At 53.4% G+C, this 18,357-nt stretch overlaps 1 protein-coding gene across 5 annotated transcripts in view; it reads right to left on the bottom strand.

The window, feature by feature from the left end:
* Positions 1–7,058: 7,058 nt before the first annotated feature.
* ILF3 (interleukin enhancer binding factor 3) overlaps positions 7,059–18,357 on the bottom strand; it is a 28,336-nt gene continuing 17,037 nt past the window's right edge. Inside the window, exons 6-20 of one of the 5 annotated variants that reach the window (XM_045545859.1) lie at positions 17,851–17,942; positions 17,366–17,461; positions 16,625–16,736; positions 16,097–16,194; positions 15,415–15,526; positions 15,219–15,329; positions 14,679–14,878; positions 14,112–14,279; positions 13,663–13,800; positions 13,344–13,520; positions 13,090–13,243; positions 12,864–12,917; positions 9,161–9,526; positions 8,267–8,395; positions 7,059–7,728 (exon numbers count right to left, since the gene is read on the bottom strand). In XM_045545859.1, the coding sequence (XP_045401815.1) occupies positions 7,592–7,728; positions 8,267–8,395; positions 9,161–9,526; positions 12,864–12,917; positions 13,090–13,243; positions 13,344–13,520; positions 13,663–13,800; positions 14,112–14,279; positions 14,679–14,878; positions 15,219–15,329; positions 15,415–15,526; positions 16,097–16,194; positions 16,625–16,736; positions 17,366–17,461; positions 17,851–17,942 (2,144 nt within the window). In that variant the 3' untranslated portion in view covers positions 7,059–7,591. Of the gene's footprint in view, positions 7,729–8,266; positions 8,396–9,160; positions 9,527–11,068; positions 12,419–12,863; positions 12,918–13,089; positions 13,244–13,343; positions 13,521–13,662; positions 13,801–14,111; positions 14,280–14,678; positions 14,879–15,218; positions 15,330–15,414; positions 15,527–16,096; positions 16,195–16,624; positions 16,737–17,365; positions 17,462–17,850; positions 17,943–18,357 lie in introns of those variants that run through there. The other 4 variants (XM_045545867.1, XM_045545877.1, XM_045545885.1 and 1 more) reach the window with 4 other exon arrangements.

The following is an 18,357-nucleotide window of genomic DNA, read 5'->3' as shown; positions in this document are numbered from 1 at the left end:
TTTGAGGTTGCAGTGAGCTATGATCAGGCCACTGCACTCCAGTCTGGGCATCAGAGCAACACCCTGACTAATAAATAGATGTATAGACCAACTACTGCTTATTTACACATTCTCCAGTCAATGAATTAATGGATTTGTGGTCTTTTCAGTGTTTCGGGGTTTGTTATTGAAATTGGTGTTGTTTTAGGGGTATATTCAACTGTACAAAGAAGGGTCACCTTTTTTCACTGTGATTGCAGCAGCTGACACCCGCAAAGCAGCTTTAAAAAGCTCCCTTTGTGTCCCATCTTTGCCAACTCTTGGTATTTTCAGAACTCTTAAATTTTGCCAATCAATTCTGTGTGAAATGGTGTCAATTGGGCTTTTAATTTGCATTGCCATGATTCCAACTGGGGTTGAGCATCTTTTCAGATGTGTCAAACATTTTTTGACAAATTTCAATACTCAGCTTAGGTGATTTGGCAGTTAAATTCAACATGGAGGCTCACACCTGTAGTCCCAGCACTTGGGGAGGTTGAGGCAGGCGGATCACTTGAGCCCAGGAGTTCGAGGTTGCAGTGAGCTATGATGATGCCACTGCACTTTAGCCTAGGTGACAGAGCAAGACCCTTATCTCAAAAAAAAAAAGAAAGAAAGAAAGAAAGAAAAGAAAAAGAAGAGAAATTCAGTATGATTGAGCTGCCAAACACTTCTTTTCTTAATTTACTGTTTCAAATTTTTTAAATACATTTTTCAGGTGGACCAATAATACAAAATGGTTGTCTTTTGGGATTGTCATAAGAGTTGACACTGAACTGTGCTGTACTTTTATGTTTTATGCACTTTTCTGTATTTTTAGTATTTCACATTTTAATGTGTGACACATTCAGAAAGTGTGTAAAAGACAAACTCACTCTTACCCCATCCACCCAGTTGCCACCTCAGACTTTCTTGTAACACGTTTTATTAGAGTCTTGTGTTCTTCCAGTATTTCTTCATGCAAACAGAAGCAAATACAAAGGTAAAACCATATATGTAGCCCTTTTACACAAAAGGAGGCCTCTAGTTACACTGGTGGGCTGCACCTAGCTTTTTGTCCGTACCTTGGTGATCATCCCATGAGTGGAGGCTCAGGCATCTCCATCTCTGATACTAATCCATTATGTTGATTTTTTTTTTTTTTTTTTTTTTTTAGTTTTTGGTAGAGAAGAGGTCTTATCTATGGTCATACCATGCTAAATGCACCCAATCTTGTCTGATCTCAGAAGCTAAGCAGGGTCAGGCCTGGTTAATACTTGGATGGGAGAAGCGGTCTTACCATATTGCCCAGGCTAGTCTCAAACTCCTGGGCTCAAGTGATCCTGTCTCCTTGGCCTTCCAAAGTGCTGGGATTACAGGCATGAGCCACTGCATCCTGCCAGCATGTTGACTTCTAATCAATCCCTGTTCTGGGAATGCCTCTAAGATTTCTACTTTATCTACTGTTACATAAATCCTGTCATTAGATCAGAACCTTGACTGTAAATCCTGCCCTTAGGCAGATGCACATAGCATTCTTGCCTTTCCTTGAGGGGTGACTTCAGTTGTCCTGCACATTGCTTCCCTAAAATATGTAAGCCCTGGACATACATGGGTTCTTTCATAAATCCCAATTAAATGTTTCTTCCTGAGAAATTGCATATGTCAGCCTCTTTCTTCTGCCTCTCTGCTTCCTAGGCCTTTAGGGGTAGGTTTGCATAAACTGGCTCACGGGGGAACATCATCTCAGTACATGGTCTCTTTGTTTCTTTCAACAGTTGCCTATTATCCCAAAATATGAGTGCATTATAATCACCTATGGAGTGCACTGTGGATTATCACTTGAGTTGTAATTTTTATTTTTTTTTTTGAGACAGAGTCTCACTCTGTTGCCTAGGCTAGAGTGCCATGGCATCAGCCTAGCTCACAGCAACCTCAAACTCCTCGGCTTAAGTGATCCTCCTGCCTCAGCCTCCCAAGTAGCTGGGACTACAGGCACGCACCACCACGCCCAGCTAAATTTCTCTATTTTTAGCTGTCTGCCTAATTCCTTTCTATTTTTAGTAGAGATGGGGTCTTGCTCATGCTCAGGCTGGTCTCGAACTCCTAAGCTCAAGTAATCCTCCTGCCTTGGCTTCCCAGAGTGCTAGGATCACAGGCATGAGCCATGTGGACCCATTTTGTTCAAGAGTCAACTATAGGCCAGGTGTGGTGGCTCATGCCTATAATCCCAGTGCTTTGGGAGGCTGAGGTAGGAGGATCACTTGAGGCCAGGAGTTTGAGATCAACCTTGGCAACATAGTGAGACCCCATCTCTACAAAAACAAAAAGAGAAATGTAGGTGACTCCAATGTGCAACCAATGTTGACTTTCAGTGGTTTGACTTCCAAAAATAGCATTTTATTATCTCACCAGATCTGAGAATCTTTATCCTTTGCAGGGTGACTTTCTCATGGAGCTCTGACCTGTTCACAATTCTTGATTACCTGAACCTTCAGGTGTGTTGCAGGGAATCCTCTGGACTTCAGAACGCATTTACCATGATTGCATGGATGGATGGTGGGATTAATGGTTGCCTGTATTTGCTGTTCTGAAACTGATACAGCCTCTGCTTCTTTGGCTACCTAACACCTGACCACCCTAGCCTGCCTGTGTCTACGGAATACCGTATCTGTTAAGGCCAAGGCTACCTCTCGGTAGAGGTTGCCATTGCCAGATACTTTCCCAGCCCTCATTGCAGTGAGGAAGCACAAAGCTCGGGTTCTGCAGAGCTATGTGGTGCGAGGGTGGGGCTTGCTTAACAGAACGTCGAGGGAAGTGGGTTCTCTTTCACCCAGAGGTAACCTGGGGGTAGGGTGCAGCGGAGGCTCAGTGGCACCTACTTGAGGGTGTTGGGGCTGCTCCCCTGGGGGCGTCCTAGACCAGCCGTGGGAAGTGGCGCGGGGGCGCGGGTTCAGCACCGCGGACAGCGCCAGAGCGTTGCCTGGAGCCCCAGGACGCAGCGCCCTGGGGGCGTGGCCTGCAGATGTCCCTGTAGCCTTGGCGCGCTCCACGAAGTGGGCGACCAGGCAGGAGCAGGCCCTGCGACAGTGTCCTATTAGGAAAAATTATTGACGGCGCTCAAGGACCAAGCGGGAGGCATTCAGAGAGCCGGGCGCGTTGGCAGCGGAGTCTGTGAAATCCTACTCGGAGGCGACGTGTTAATTGCGCGCGGAAGAAGCGGTGGGCACGGGCAGCCTGGGAAGGTTTGCAGAGGCTTTACCCCACGTGCGGGGCCAGGAATGGCGACTACTAGACCCCGAACTTGCCTTTTCTGGGATCTTCTGTGGCTGTCCAGGCGAGCTCCCTAAGCCGTGGAATAGGAGAGCTTAGGGAGTGGGTGCTCAGGTCCTGGGACCCACACCAGCAGAACACGAATTTGTAATCACTACAAAGCGGCGTTAGGGTTTGACATAGGAGTCCTGGGAGCCTGAAGGATATTTGCTCCAGGTGGTCCAACTATGGTGTGGGGCTGACCCTCCATGATCTTCTCTCCCCTCTCGCCTCCACAGCCAGGCTGCCAAGCCCCCTGAGCTCAGGTGCCAGCGTTTACTAGAAGGGCTTGTGACCTCAGGGATGTCCTCCACAGTGACTCTCCATTCCTGCTGGTCTTCCCACAGCAAAGGGGAGGGCCCCTGAGTCTGGGACCCTCTCCATGCAAGGCGATGTCCCTCTTGGGCTCAACATGGGCCATGCAGTTTTGAACCCTCTCAGTCCCGGAGCTGTTCCTTACCTAGTCCACTGGACTCTGCACCTAAAATCACTGAAACCTCAACTCCAGCGTCCGAGACTTCAGCCCTCTCTGCTGGTCTCTGGCCCCCCTTCTCACCTCCCCAACATGCCTACTCTGCCCAGCAGCCTCAAGAACTGCTGTTAAGCATAAACTGGCCTGGAGTCTTCCCAGCTCAGAACCTTTTCCATGGCTCCCTGCTGCCCTCACAATACAGGCTCAAAAGCCCTCTGCCTGGAGCTGCATTTAATGCCTCTCATTCCCCTGCTGGCCTCTGGGCAGGATCTCACCACTCCCTTTTTTGTCCAAAATGCTTCCCCTGCACCTCGCCCCCCTCCAACTTCAGCTTGTTGAGGTCCATCTCACCCTCAGCTGAACTTCCCCTCATGCCAGCACCTTTTCCAGGCATACCCGCCACCCTCCCCAACACACCTGGCTCCAGCTCACACACTGTCCCCCTTGAGACATGGAAGTCTTCCTTGACACTCTCTGCCCCGCTGGGACAGGGCTCCCCATGAACAGGGACCCAGTTCACCTTCACATTCTCAGCACCCAGCGCACAACCTGACGCACAATTACCACCCGATAAACACATGCCGAATAATGAAACGATGCACACAAGAAGTCCTTTATTCTGGGATGGGTTAAGAGCGAGCATGTGGCCTCCAGGAAGGCTTGCTGTGTCGCTGCTGCCCAACATCTTGTGCAGACGTCTCAGTATGTGCAGTGCGCAGCCAGGGCGGGGCCCACACTGTGCTGCAGGGAACAGGGACACACAGTAGTCCTTCAGGGCAGGACCCCTGACTGCATCAGGAGGCTCAGTGATCAGAACAGCGTTTCCCTGCCAGGGGCAGGGGGCCATCAGGCAGCTAGGGGGTGACCCCCAGGTCAGACGAGGTCCCAGCCCAAAGTGACAATCAGGCCTCAGCAACTGCGCTAAATGCAGGGCAGTGGAAATGCTGCATCTGTGCCCCTCTTGGATCACAGGCTACCCTTGGTCCCAGGTCACCAATTCCCAATACTTGCCCCTGACCCCTGGAATCTGTTCAGATTCCCTACAAGGCCCTGCCCTTCCCTCCCTCACCCCAGTCCTGCACACATGTCCACAGCTCTCTTGGCCTGTGCGCCCAGTCCCTGGTTAGTCACCCCACGGCCTAGACACCAAGTACCCCATCCTGATCAACTTGCCAGGCCCTTCCTGGGCACCCTGCCCTTCCTGCTGATGCACCCAGTGTCCTCCCCTGGTGACTAAAAGATGCAGGACACCATCCACCCGAAGCACGTGGGCCAAGGCACCTCTCTTCATCATAAGCCACCGGTTGCCCACCTGTTGCTGGGCCAAGGGGGACCTAGCCCAGGTCAGCTTCCAGGGTTTTGAAGGGAACTGGCCTAGAAGGCCTTCAGCACCACTCAAAGTGACAGCCACATCTTCTGAACCAAGCTTCCTGGTGTGGCAGGTTGCAAGGCCTGACACTGCCACAAGCCAACTGCATCATGGCACCATCGGCCCCAGCGAGTGGAGTTAGGGCATCAAGGATGCTCATGAGCTGTCCCCTTGGGACAGGTGCCTGACTAGGCCGCAGATTCTGAGCAGGCAGGAGGTCCCTTCCCCTGTACTGCGTTAGGATTCAATGTGATGGTGGTTGAAGCTGATCAGGAAAGTGGCTGGAAGGAAAGACCTGTGTTGAGAATGCAGGTGCTTGCCTGGAGCTCGGAGGGACATAGCAGGTGCGGACTGGGTCTGTTCCTTCTCTTCCCTCGGTGTCTGAAGGACGCAGGGTTCCCTCTGCAGATTGTATCCTTGCACCTCAAACGCAAGGTCTGATGATCTCACAGGCATCTCTTCTTGTCCTAGCCCTGTCCACGTCTGGGAGAGCACAGGGGACGTAAATACTTCCCCCATCACTCAGGGTAGGACCGTCCCTCAGGTCTGTCCTCTTATGCCTCCACCACTGCTGGGCTGGTGAAATCCCAGGGCAGCTCAGGATGACTCGAATTTCTGCATCATGGGGCCACCTTTTTCCCACCTCTCACTGGGCTGGGCCACTTGGTATCTGGGACCTCCTCTGCTCTGGCAGAAAGAATTCCTTCAGCATTTCCTTCTCTAGTGCAGAAGCCCTTTCTTCCACCCTCCAAGGCGGCAGATATTTATCCTCTGAAAGCACTTGACCTTCCACATCACCTGATTGTGAGCAGGGTCCTCGCTTCTTGACCTTCCACATCACCTGATTGTGAGCAGGGTCCTTGCTTCAGCCAGTGGCCATGGTTACCCAAGCACGGGAGGCCAAGGGGCTGGCTATAGCTGAGGCCCAAGACAGCGCCTGGTCTGCGGGTGCAGAGGCAGCTTCCGAGCATTGCAGGCAACTGGCAAGAGGTGCTGTGTCCCTGCAGAGAGGTGAGGTCCCCAGGCCTGCTATGCAAAGCTCTTCCCAGATAGGCTGAAGCAGCGCCTGGGCAAAGGCAATCCTATTACTGCCCCCATAAAGCGTGCCCCCTCCCTCCCTAGGCAGGGTGAGAGCGGAGAAGGGGCTGCGGTAGGGTAGGGTTTCTCCACCTGTGTGCCATGTTGTGTGCACTGCTCTGTGCAGGGCAGATCTTTAGCAGCATCCTTGGCCTCTACACACGAGATGCCAGGAGCACTGCCTAGGGGTGACAAACGTCCTCTAAACATTGCAAACCTTTCCCTGTGAGGCAACACCGATCCAGGTTGAGAATCACTGCTCTACAGACATCTGCTGGAGTAAGTTTGGGCAACTGAAAAGAGCCTCAGCTCCCCTCTCTGTGAGCCTCTGGGCGGTGCAGCACTAGGGGTCAAGATTGCAGCACAGACACACAGCTCCATCCGGGCACAGATGGTCTGCAGCTGGGGTTTACCCAGGTCACACCTGCCCTTGTCAAATTGGGTTGAGGTATGGATCCTACAGGGACATTTCACTCCACGACGATGAGAAATTGCACTTAAAACTATGCCAGAATCAGGGAGCAGAAAACAAAGCTTGCCAGAGATCTGTGATCAGACCTCAAAAACCAGCGTGGGCCACTGTACACAACTGCGAAGACAGCCGGGCGGTGCAGAGCCTGTTGGGACACTGCATCCACAAGACCTCAGGTGACCAGGCACCTCATCTTTGCCAAGCACAGAGGAAAGGTGTCTAGAGGCTTGGAGGTGGACCCTCCCTGGTGACCGGGGACTATCCTGCCAGCCCACCCTGCTTTCCCAAGAGCGGGAACAGAGTGGGGGAACCTGCCCATCCATTGCTGGTGGGTCAGACACCCAGGCCTAAGACAGGCGCCATTTTCTTTTTCTTTATTTGTCTACATTCATCTTAATTCAGATGTACTGCCTGAATGACCCAGACATACAAAAAACCCCCACTCTTTCCCACTGGTTTTTAAAATAAAATCTTCACTTATAAAACTGAAACACTAAAGCATTAAAATACATAAAGCTCGTTTAACTCACTTCACAAAAGCATTAACAGATGACGTATCCCTTCTGTAACTATTTAAAGACAAACTGAGTTAACACGAACACCAATTGTAAATAGACAGAGGGATACTGAACTGCAGAACGCAAAACTCTACCCAGACAAAGTTGTCATGGCAACTAACAAACCATTGAAGACACGGAGTCCCAAACACGGCTAAATAATGGGTCACAGGACGGGCCACGGAGGCGACCCGCTGCACCTCACAACACAGCAACGTGGACGGGGTGGGGGCAGGGCCTGGAGGGGCCGGTTGACATGTTAACTGTGATGCATAAAACTGGATCTTCCGATGGGGAGTAAGTGCAGAAGGTACAAATCTCCGCCCCTCGGGGGCTTATCTGTACTGGTAGTTCATGCTGTGGTCTGCGTTTCTGCCGTAGCCGCCCTGTGACGACTGGTAGGAGCTGGGAGGGCCACTGTAGTTCTGGCCAGACCCTGGGGAATTGTAGTTCGACTGTGATGAGTAGCCTCCTAGGAGAGAGAGGGGCGGTTAGAGCTGAGGGACTCAGACCTGCCCAGCCACCAGAGCGCCGGACCTCAGCCCAAACCCGAGACACAGACGGCAAGGACACAAGTGGGCAGACTTGCAGGCTCTAACTTTGCTAACTGCCTGTCACACATCATCAAGTCTGTCACCAACATCGTGAGAGGTGGGATCACTGTGATCCTGGCTTCTAGAGGAAACTGTGGCTTCAGGCTACCTGACCAAGGTGCCAAGCTGCTGGCCCGAACCACAGAGCACAGCCCTGTTTGCCTTAGTGTCATCTACGTTTCAAGTAAGTGCCAATGTTTAAGACTGGGGACACTGCACGCTCTCTGGCTTCCCCTGAAAAGTCCGAGCAGCTGGTAGTGTGCCTGAGCCTGTGTTCTCACAGGTCCCCAAGCAAAGCCATGGCGCAACAGCCACTGTGGCCTGCCCACGCTGCTCTCTGCTCCCACCAGGTCCACATCCCTCCTCATAGCATCTGACGGGACCCCTGTACTGTGCCACCTGCAGCTCCAGGCCCACCTTGTTTGCCTTGGTATGAGGAGCCGCCCCCAGAACCTCCGCCGTAGCCCCCGTGTGACCCCGGGTTGTAGGATGCCCCGCCTGAGCCGTAGCTGTTCCCGCCGCTTCGGCCTCCACTACCACTGTAGTCTGAGGGAGAGAAGACAGGGTGGTTAAGGGGCCTCGGGAAAGACACGGTTCGGGGCGGCCAGAGGCCTCAGGATGCACTCCTGGGTGTGGCAGGGCCTTGGCGCAGGCCCTGTGCAGATTTCCCTGTCTGCTCAAAGGTGGCATACATCAGCCCAACAGAGATGTGCCAGGGGCCAGCCACAGCCCTGCAAGGTCACCTTGCCATAGGCCTGGATGGTCACCGAGCTCTGAAGCCAGCTGTCTTGCCTTCCCACCTGCTCCTCCAACCCAAGCTTGCCAGCCAAAAACCAACAGCAGCCGCCTCTGCTCTCACCCGGCATCACCAAGCACATGGCACCCCTCCTGCACCCACGCCCCAGCAGAGGTTCTGTGAAGCCTCAAGCCCGCTGCTGAACGCCATTCCATCTGCCTCGCTGGCCGCTGTGCAGTGGCAGCCTACCACTTGGGCTCGTGAGGGACAGGCAGCAGCGGAGGAGAAAGCAAATCAGGCTCTTTCAGGGACTGGGTGCAACACTGTCTCTACAACAGATACCAAGAGGTCACCTCGCAGCCTCCAGCCCACACCTCTGCACAGAGGCCTCAGCCACACTCGCCTCTGGAAAAGGTGCTGGGGGTCCTGCCTCCTGGCTCTTCCTAACACCCGCCCGCAGCCAACACCCTGACTGCCTCTTGGTCCCCCAACAGTGCCACACTTCTGCCATTCCATGGGCTGCACCGCTGGGCCCAGACTCTGGCCAGGCTGAGGGGTGCTGGAAGACAACTCACTGAATTTGCTCTCGTAGTTGTAGTCGGATCCGCCCCCGCCCCCAGGCGAGCTGTAGGAATTCGAGTATGAGGAGTAGTTGCCTTGTCCGTGGTTATAGCCTTTCTGCTTGCCCTGCGGGGGGCCGTAGTTGCTATACTGGCTCTGGTTGTAGGACTGCTGCTGGCCCTGGTGGGACTGGTAGCCTGAGCCATAGGAGGGCTTCTGCTGGCCCCCGTGCAGCTGCTTCTTCCCGGCGTGTTTTGGGGGCACCGGTGAGTTGTAGTTGTCACCTTGGTAGTAGGAACCGTAGCCAGAAGAGCCGCCACCGCCCCCGCCTCCACCGCCGCCGGCATTCCCAGAATGCCCTCCGTTGCTGTAGAACTGACCTAAACAGGGAGGCAGCGGGTCAGGTGTAGCATCGGGAAGGGCAGGAGGAGGGGAGAGGAGGGAAGGTCACAGCCGTGGGCCCTGAAGGCTGACCCGCAAGCCTGCTGCACAGAGGCAGCAAGGAGGAGGAAGGAGAGAGGAGCGGTGGCCTCCCGTCGTTACAGCAGCCCTGCTCAGGGCGGCCCAGCCTTCAGCTCCACTCACCCATCAGCTGATGACAACAATGGGTCTTTGCCAAGCAGTGCACGACAGCAGCTTTTGTAGCAGATGTCAACATTACAATGAGATGGGCTCCGAGCGCAGGACGACATTCACGGCTAGCTGCTGGCTACCCAGATGTCCCCAACGGTGACAGAAAAAGCAAAGCCCCAGAAAAGCAGCGGGCCACCCCCTTCCTCCCCACTGTGCTGGGAACAGGCTAGGAAGGCACAGGCCTGGGGACCCCAGGAGATGCTCTCTGACAAGGCCCCTAAGACTGTCAAGCATTCTCAGAAGACCAACTAGTCCAAGCTGGTTCTTGGAAGAGAAATAGGGACTTTGCCAATGCTACCGGGCACTTTCTAGTGTTATCTGTGCAAACACATGACTGAAGGAGCAGAGCAAGCCCCAGCCTCGTGGGAAGGGCAACTGGCCAAGGCTGGGATCAGGACATCCAAGTGGGGCCTCAAGCTACGGCCTTGGGGGTCCAAGGCCCCTTCCTTATTCCCAGCACAGCCGCTGGGCACAGGCGGGACTGAGCAGCGGGACGGATGAGCGTGCAGTGTGGCCGCCACATTCTCAGGCCTGAAGTTGAGAATGTGATGGCAAGGCCCCTGCTTCTGGTCACTAGGTTAATAGGCAGCCCCACCAGGGACTCAGATGGAGTGACAAGTGTCATTGGCTAAGGGAACGCTGCACAAGGAAACCCCAAGCCAGGGGCCACAGCAGCGAGTGCGCACGGCTGGAGGCCAGGTGGTGGGGGCAGCCAGTGCTTCAGCCTGGCACAGCAATGCCCAGCATACAATAGGGTAGCGGGGCTCTTGGGCTCCCTAAGCAGGTAGGCCTGAGCACATGACTGCCTTGGCCCAGGCAGCTGGGGTGTCTGCTCAGCTAGGCCCAGAGTGGGTGGGAGGGCGAGGAGATACTCCCACTCAGCTTGTCCTTCCCTCCCAGCCTGAGCACCAAGGGTCTCACGTCTGCCGGGTGGGGCCATCTTGGGAGTCCTCACGTGCCTCCACCCACTAGAGATGTGTGTGTCATGGACTGTCTGCACAGTAGTTTGCAGAGAACTGATCTGCAAACTGTGTTGTACAGGCAGGCCTTCTCCCCACCCCACCGCCCCATCACAAAGCCAACACACCAAGGAGAAGGATATGTCCCACAATGCGAGAAAGCAAATGTGTGGAGGCTCAGTGAGGAGGCTGAGAGGACAGGATCTTCAGAATCCCCCTCAGAAAGTCCCCCCCCAGCCCCCCAGGCCCAGCTTCCCCAGTGTCCTGCACTGAGCACACCACCTTGCCCCGCCTGAAGCCGGGAATGAATGAAGACGCAAGTACCGAGGCCTTGTTACTTTAACATGTATTGATTAAAAAAAAATAAAGGGGAGGGGAAGTTTTCAATGTCATTCAGGAGAACTATTTCCTGGTATAAAAAGACATTATTCTCAAACAGTAACTTTCTAAAAAAAAAATACATCATGCAATCAAAGTTTTAAAAAGTTTCACTGAATGTTTCAAACCTCTGGGAACAAATCATATAGTAACCATTTCGACCGGTTTTTGCCTGAGTAACGCCAAATCTTGCAAGTCAACACAGAGGCAGGCTTTGCTGCAGAAAGAACTGCTGACCCGAGCCAAAACCACGGTTTCCAAGGGGGGCTCCCGCCAGAAAACGGGGGCACCAGTAAAGTGCCGGGGTGACCCTGTGTACCTTTGCGCACAGGCAGAAGCTGCCAGGCCTCTGGAGTCTGTGGCAACTGTGCACTCAGTGTGGCACAGGCCCTGCTGAAGCCAAAACTGGCTGGAGAAGCAGGGACATGTGTGGCTCTCTCCTTATTTTTAAAGCCCCATTTAAAAAAAAAAAAAAAATCCAGAATCTCATGCATTTGCAGTTGTAATTAGGACTTGCAAAATTTCACGTTACCTACCCTTTTAAGCCTGTCTGTTTCTTGCACTTATTTATGGAAGCACAGTTTTGATACCTTTGAGAGTTCACTCTCTAGCTAAACCAGCCACAAAATACCACATCCCCAAACAAGAACCCACCAGAGCATTTACAAAAGGCGGGAGAAGTTAACTCAGCGTAATACACAATTCCCCACAATCCCTACGATTTACATGCTCAGAAGGAAAAAAAAAAAAGCCAGTTGCTCTGGATTCAGATGTGATGAAACCGTTTTCATTACTGTCAAAGGCATCAACCAGATTTGGGAATTTGTTAAAAGGTTAAAAATTCATACAAAACCTGCTGTAAATTAAGACAAAGGTAGATTAAAATGCGTCATTGTCTGTCTTTTAAATAAAGTAATGCTTTCCATAAAAAGCAAAGGTGGGCTTTTGCCTTGATGCTGAACAACGCTGGCTCTAGAATTCTGTGCAATTCTGCACAAAAATACATTCTCTGAAAAAATTGTTTTCCACTTATTGTGAACTTCAATATGACCAAGTTCAAAGGCAAATCACGATAAAAACTGCCATTGTCTTAAATTCTGCAGGCTAAGAGTTTCAGACAAGCTGCGGTGAAAAGCCACGGTTGAGAAACCCAGTGAAGCACACACAGGGACACAGCACGGACACTTTGGGTTTTGGAGTTGGAGGAAATTGGAGTAAAAAGTTGATTTTGTGTGCAATACTTTTAGACGCTCTAGGAAGACCCAAAATCATGATAGCCGTAGCAGTCTGTGAAAAAGTCACCTACAAAAGGGGGAGACAGAGCAGAGAGAAGAAATTAGAATTCTTTTGAAAAAGGGCACAGAGCGCCACATTTGAAATTCATGTTTTAGATTTCTCTGCTCCTGTAACCCCCCAGTGAAGGCTCCTTCTCAAGACAAGAGCTGTGCACTATCACGAAAAGCGTATTCACAAGATTGGTGCTTCGCATGGCTTGAAGCAGAGAAATTTAAAATTCTGACTTTCCAGACACCGTGCAGTCACACGAGTTCACGTGCTAACTCTTAAAGAATCAGTCCCACTCTGTGGGACGGGGGGCTTGAGGACTTTCTGACCTAATCACTGCAAAAAGGTTCGCGACACACTCTGAAGCCTCCACCAGGCTGTTGCTGGCCGCCCTGCGCTAACTGGGCCCAGGAGCTAAGCTGCGGCTGCTTCCCAAGTCAGACAGAGAGAAACACACACTTACTGTAGCCTGCTGTTGCCGAGTTGCCTCCGTACCCATAGCTTCCATACCCAGCGCCTGGAAGGTGACAGACAGGGTTATCAGGAGTCCGGGAGTCAGCAGTGGGTCTGCCCTGCCCCTACCGGAGACTCAGCCCAACCCCAGGGGCCCCATGGGCTCAAGGGAGCATGGACAATCCCAGAGCATGCAAGCAGGGTACACAGGTACAGTGTAGGACAAGGGCCCTCACCAGCATTCATGTAGCCTCCGTGGTTGGCGCCACCAAATCCTCGCCCTCGGCCTCGCCCTCGGATGTTCCCTCCTCGTCCCCGCCCTCGAAGGTTGGGGGGTGGGGGCACTTCATTGTGCATGGGGCCACCCATGCCAAAGCCGGGGTTATGTGGCTGGACAGGAGAGAGCAGACAAATTACATTCGACTCACACTGCAACCACAGGAGAACTCGTGCCCAAGCTCAGAAGGTTCTCAGGTAACTAGTTGCTCACCTTAGCAGCAAATTTCGGTCCACCTCTGACAGGTACAGGGGCTCTCTTCTTTTTGTTAGCATCAAGGGCGAGAGGGGTGTCAGGGAAAAGCTTTTCTAGTGCCGCAAGGGCAGCGTATGCCTTTGCCACCTTTTTGTTGGAACCAGTACCTTGGAACTTCTGTCCATCCACCTCCACCTGGAAAGGACAGATGCATGTCAGGGATGACTAAGCACCTCTCCTCCGGGCTGGGGTCCCAAGTCAGAGCCCCTCTCCAGAGCTCCCGGCCCCCACACGGACTGACCCTCCCAGCAAGCTCAGGGCTGGGCACAGCACTCACCTCCATGACGAAGCGCTTGTCATGGCTGCCCCCGGTCTCAGAGATTAGCTCATACTTGAGGCCTCGCCGCTTCTCGTTCAGCTCCATGACCGGGTTCTTGCCATGCTTTGTCAGGATCGGCCCCTGCTGTTTCACGTTCTCAGAGGAAACGGCAAAGAAAACCAGCTACCTCAGCTAGAGCTTTTCAACCCTGTGTTCCTAGCCAGCCCTTGCCAGTCGCTGCCAACTGGTGTGTGAGCCTCCCAGCAATGCGACCCTCTTCACTCTGCAAATAGCAGCAAGACCCTCTGCCACGGCTCGGGGGCAATCCCCAGCTCCCTGTGCAGGCTCTTGGCAGGGAAGGTCCACTTGTGTGTGAAAAACCAAAGGCCCAGTAACTGCCTTGCTTGCGGGCACAGGCCTGCCAGCCCTGACTTAGCAGTTGTTCCCAGTGACCACCACGGGCTCACCTCGGCAGTAGCATCCGAGGGAAAGGCAGCACTGGGGGTTGACACAGCTTCCACCACAGGGGTAGGGGCCACCACGGCCGGCTTCGCCTCTGTCTCCTCTGCCGAGTCCTCCCCCTTGCTTGAGTCTCTGCCCTCCGCGCCCGTCGGCAAGCCCATGTCCTGTAACACCTGCTGACACAGGGACCCCCAGGCTCTGGTGAGGGAGAGCTCAGCATGGAGTCACCTGTATGGATTCTCTCCATCAAACAGGCATCCCGGCATACCTAAACCACCAGCTCCCAGGGTAGAAATCCAGCCACCTGGAGGACAGTCATTCCCTTAGCTCCCCGGGAGGCCCTGACTGGACAACCTCTATTCGTCAGCCCCAGTGAGGAAGGTGTTTTTCTTGTCACATGTCTTGGCAGAGGGCCACATGGCTAACGACTTGTGTTTTCAGGATCTGCCCCACCCTGCCAAGATGCATGGTCTCCACACTGAGGGCTTCCCTGAGGGGCGATGGCTCAGAAGAAGCCCAAGATGAAGACGATGCTTCTGAGGTTCAGAGGACAGTGAGACCGCCACACTTACCTTAACGGCCACATGCAGCTTGGCTGTCTTTTTGGAGGGCCCAGAGGCCTCGAATGAATTGCCATCGACCTCCACTGACATGGTGAAGATGGGGGCGTGGACAGGCCCGGTCTGCGAGACCAGTTTGTACTGCAGGCCTGGCTTCAGCTGGTTCAGCCTCATCAGGGCATTCATAGCTTGGGGAGGCTCTGCCTTCTCCTCTGAAGAGAGGACAGCAAGATGGTTCTGGATAAGCACTTCAGCAGGTCTCTGCCTAAGAACACTTTAGTCAATTCTGAACACTAGGTGACTGCCTCTGTGGCATGACATAGGGAGCTACATGGCCATGTGCACCAAGGCCTGGCCTGAGTGTCTCTGTGACTACCAGCTGAGGTACCACCATTCTACTCGTGTTAAGCACCCATATTATATGTAATCATTGCTGAAAGGACTTAAAAATTGAGTCCAAGAAAAAGCAAAAGCAGGCACTGCACCACTAGGATGAACCTCACTGGGAGCCAGGCTGGGAGTGAAGGAAGTAGTGCTGACAAACGTCCATACCTTTCTTTTGAATCTTCTTCTTCTTCTTGCTGGGAGACTTCTCCTCCCCGTCCTCCTCCATCGGGCGTTTCATGGGAGTGATGGCGTAGGTGGTGCTGGGGGGGATTTGAACTGCGGGAGAGCAGGCAGAGGCGCTGAGGATGCAGGCAGCCGCCCTGCAGAGCGCCCCAGCAACCGCACGCCGCCATGGGCTTACCAGTGTAGTCCACTGGGTTTTCATTCTTTGGTTTCTTGGGCATCTTGGAAGGCAGAGGGTCCATACCCAGGACTTTGTGGAGCTGGCCAAACGCAGCGAGTCGCAGTGCGTGCTGGAGGAGGGGAAAAGGAGTCTGACTCAGCTGCCCTGCGCTCAAGGCCAAGTCCGTGTTGCTCACTAACGCCTTCTGAGGAGGGGCAGGAGCTGAGGGGCTGCTAATGGTCTCCCCTACAACAGCAAGGGGTCTCCCAACAGCCAGGGGAGGCCCTGGCTGCTCGGGCCCAGCCTTGCTGTAGGGGAAGGCCAGCCTGTGACCACCCCCCTTCGAGAGGAATACAGGAGACCCCAACCTGGGGACTGGTTGCCACACGGAGCCACGTGGTGGGCCTGCAGGGGGAGGACCCCCAAAGTGGTCCACACAACAAACACATCTCCCCGCTGAACTCGGTGTCTGAAAACAGCACTCGAGCAGGCCAAGGGGGCAGATGACAACCACACATGGCCCCAGGGGAAAGAAGAAGCCCAGATTGGGGCACCCTGTATCAAACACAATCCCTTCACCTCAATCCCCAACCTGAGCCTGCAAGTCCAGGGGCTGCTCTGAGAATACCCAGTAATGGAACTGGAAGCCAGTGAGTATAGACTGGGTAAGGGCTCACGTTGGCAATGGCGATGACTATACCTGCGCACTCTGTGTGATATCTTCCCGTTGCTGTCTGTCTAGATGCCCAATAGCATCAGTGGCTTCTTTTTCACAAGGGTCATAAATGCCAGAACCATCTGAAGGCAGGAAACAAGGAAGATATGCAGAGGATTATCTTTTAGCATCTCGGAAGAGTTGTGCTGGCTGAGGGAACCAGGTGCGTTACCCCCCACGCCCCATCCACACCCAGCTCTGGAAAACACGCCGAGCTCGGTGACCCACTCGGCATCCAGCCCTTGACAGAAATAATCCACATGTGTCTCAGAGCAAGAAAGTCACGTGGGAGTGGGTCACCACTGCCCCTGGATCCGCCCTCCAAATCACGGCTGCGGACCCGGCACAGGGCTGGATATGATGGTGCAAGAGGGTAGTCACATGCTTCAGCCCTACAGGGGGTGGACACGGAGCTGCTGCTGCCCTAACCCAGTCACTGGACCAGCGAAGAAGTGGCCTCGGGGCCTTGATCCCTGTCCTTGCCCTGACACTTGCAAAGCACAAGGCCCCAACCTGGCATCACGATGCCCGACGCCAGACACTCCAGTACTCTCCGCAGGGCCTCGCCGGCCCCCATGGGTCTGTTGGCTGTGCCGATGGATTTCTCACACAGGAGCTCGAGAGGCTGGAAGAGAAAGAGGACAGTGAGCCACAGCCTGCAGGATAGGGTCAGCCAATGCTGGGGAGCTGTCAGTGTGTGTGTAGCAGGACGCCTGGGAGTCACAATCATCCAGTCTTGGTGAAGCCAAAGCCTGGGGGCTAAGCCAAAGCCAGGGCACCTGGGCCAACGGCCAGCCAACCTTCTCTTAAAGGGCCAGACATGAAATCTTTTAGGCTGTGTGGGCCCAGAGGCAAAGCTGAGGCTGTGATATAGGTATTTATATTTAAAACGTACATGTTCAGAAATACAAAACCATTAATAACTATACACTGGAACAAAATCGGCAGCTCATCAGAACTTGTCCACAGGCCCTAGGTTGCCACCCCTGTCTGATAGCATTCACAAACGCTTCTTCGTGGAGGGTATCACTGCTTACATGTCCTCCACGCGGGGCCCATCTCACCCTGATACCCCATACCCCACCCAAGGTGTGGAACGCAGCAGCTACAGTTTGAAGAGCAGCTCTGAAGGGAACATGATGGCCACACCTCAAAGGGCCACTCCTGTCTATTCACCATCAAGTGTTCCTGGCATATGAGAGAGGGTCTTTGCACCCACCACCCCCTGGTGGCCACAGTGACATGGTGGCTTACCCAGCCTCGGAGGGGACCCCAGGTGGGCACACGGGTGCACAGGTCCCTCAGGACCCGGATGACAATGACACATGACTTCAGCCCGTTGGCTCTGGCCTAGGAGAAGAAAGCACAGGCTCTTTAGGCTAAGGCAACTTCCCGAACACAGGCCAACATGAAAAACACAAGTCTTACGGTGCTGCTTTGCCAAGGGTAAGCGGTCAACGTTCATGACCACTAAGTGCGTGGCCAGCAGCGGTTCCACTGCATATACAAGAAGAATGTTACTCTTAACACAAAGCAGCAGCAGCAGCCCACCGACTCAGTCACAGCCTCCTTTGGGGGTGTCAATTTGTGGATGTGCGCTCCTTTAGCAGCTGCGTGTCTGCAGGCGCTAAGTTCAGCACGGCTACCGTCAAGGTTTAAGAATCGTTATGGTAAAAGTTAGCCAAGTTAAAACTTAGGAATGCTCTACCAAAAGACAAATAGAAGAACAAAATGCAAACCTGGAACCACTTGGCGTGTCGGAGGGACGCCAAGGCAGCAAGGCATTTCTGCCTGTCCAGAACGTCCGGGGGATCGTTGACTGATAGCGTTTCTATTCATGGATGGAATAAGAAGACAAGGCACAGTTTGACCAAGGGGTTTCTGTCAGGTGGAAAGGGGATGTGGCAGCGACCTAAAGGGCAGCTGAATTTCCCAGAAGCTGAATTCATCTCCGCCCTTGACCAGGGAAGGAGAAACTAGAGTGCACTGAACTCGGCCCTGAGAGGAAATCACAAAAATCGGAGGCCCCTCCAGAAAAAAACAAAACAAACAAAAAAAAGTGGGAAGTTACTCTGAACGGGATAATCTCATGGGGGAGGGGGAAGATAGGTGGATCCTATCTTCTAATAGACTGTTCCCGAGCCTCCTCCCCATGTTCTCCCAATAAATTAGCTATTCTAAAATTTTTGATAGGAAAAAAAAAAAAAAAGGCGGGGGAGTGGAAATGAACTCCCTCTCTGCTTCCC

The sequence above is a fragment of the Lemur catta genome, chromosome 1 (genome assembly GCF_020740605.2).
Source record: "Lemur catta isolate mLemCat1 chromosome 1, mLemCat1.pri, whole genome shotgun sequence".
Taxonomy (NCBI): Eukaryota; Metazoa; Chordata; class Mammalia; order Primates; family Lemuridae; genus Lemur; species Lemur catta.
The sequence above is the reverse complement of the archived record's forward strand: the minus strand, read 5'-3'. Positions and strand labels throughout refer to the sequence as shown.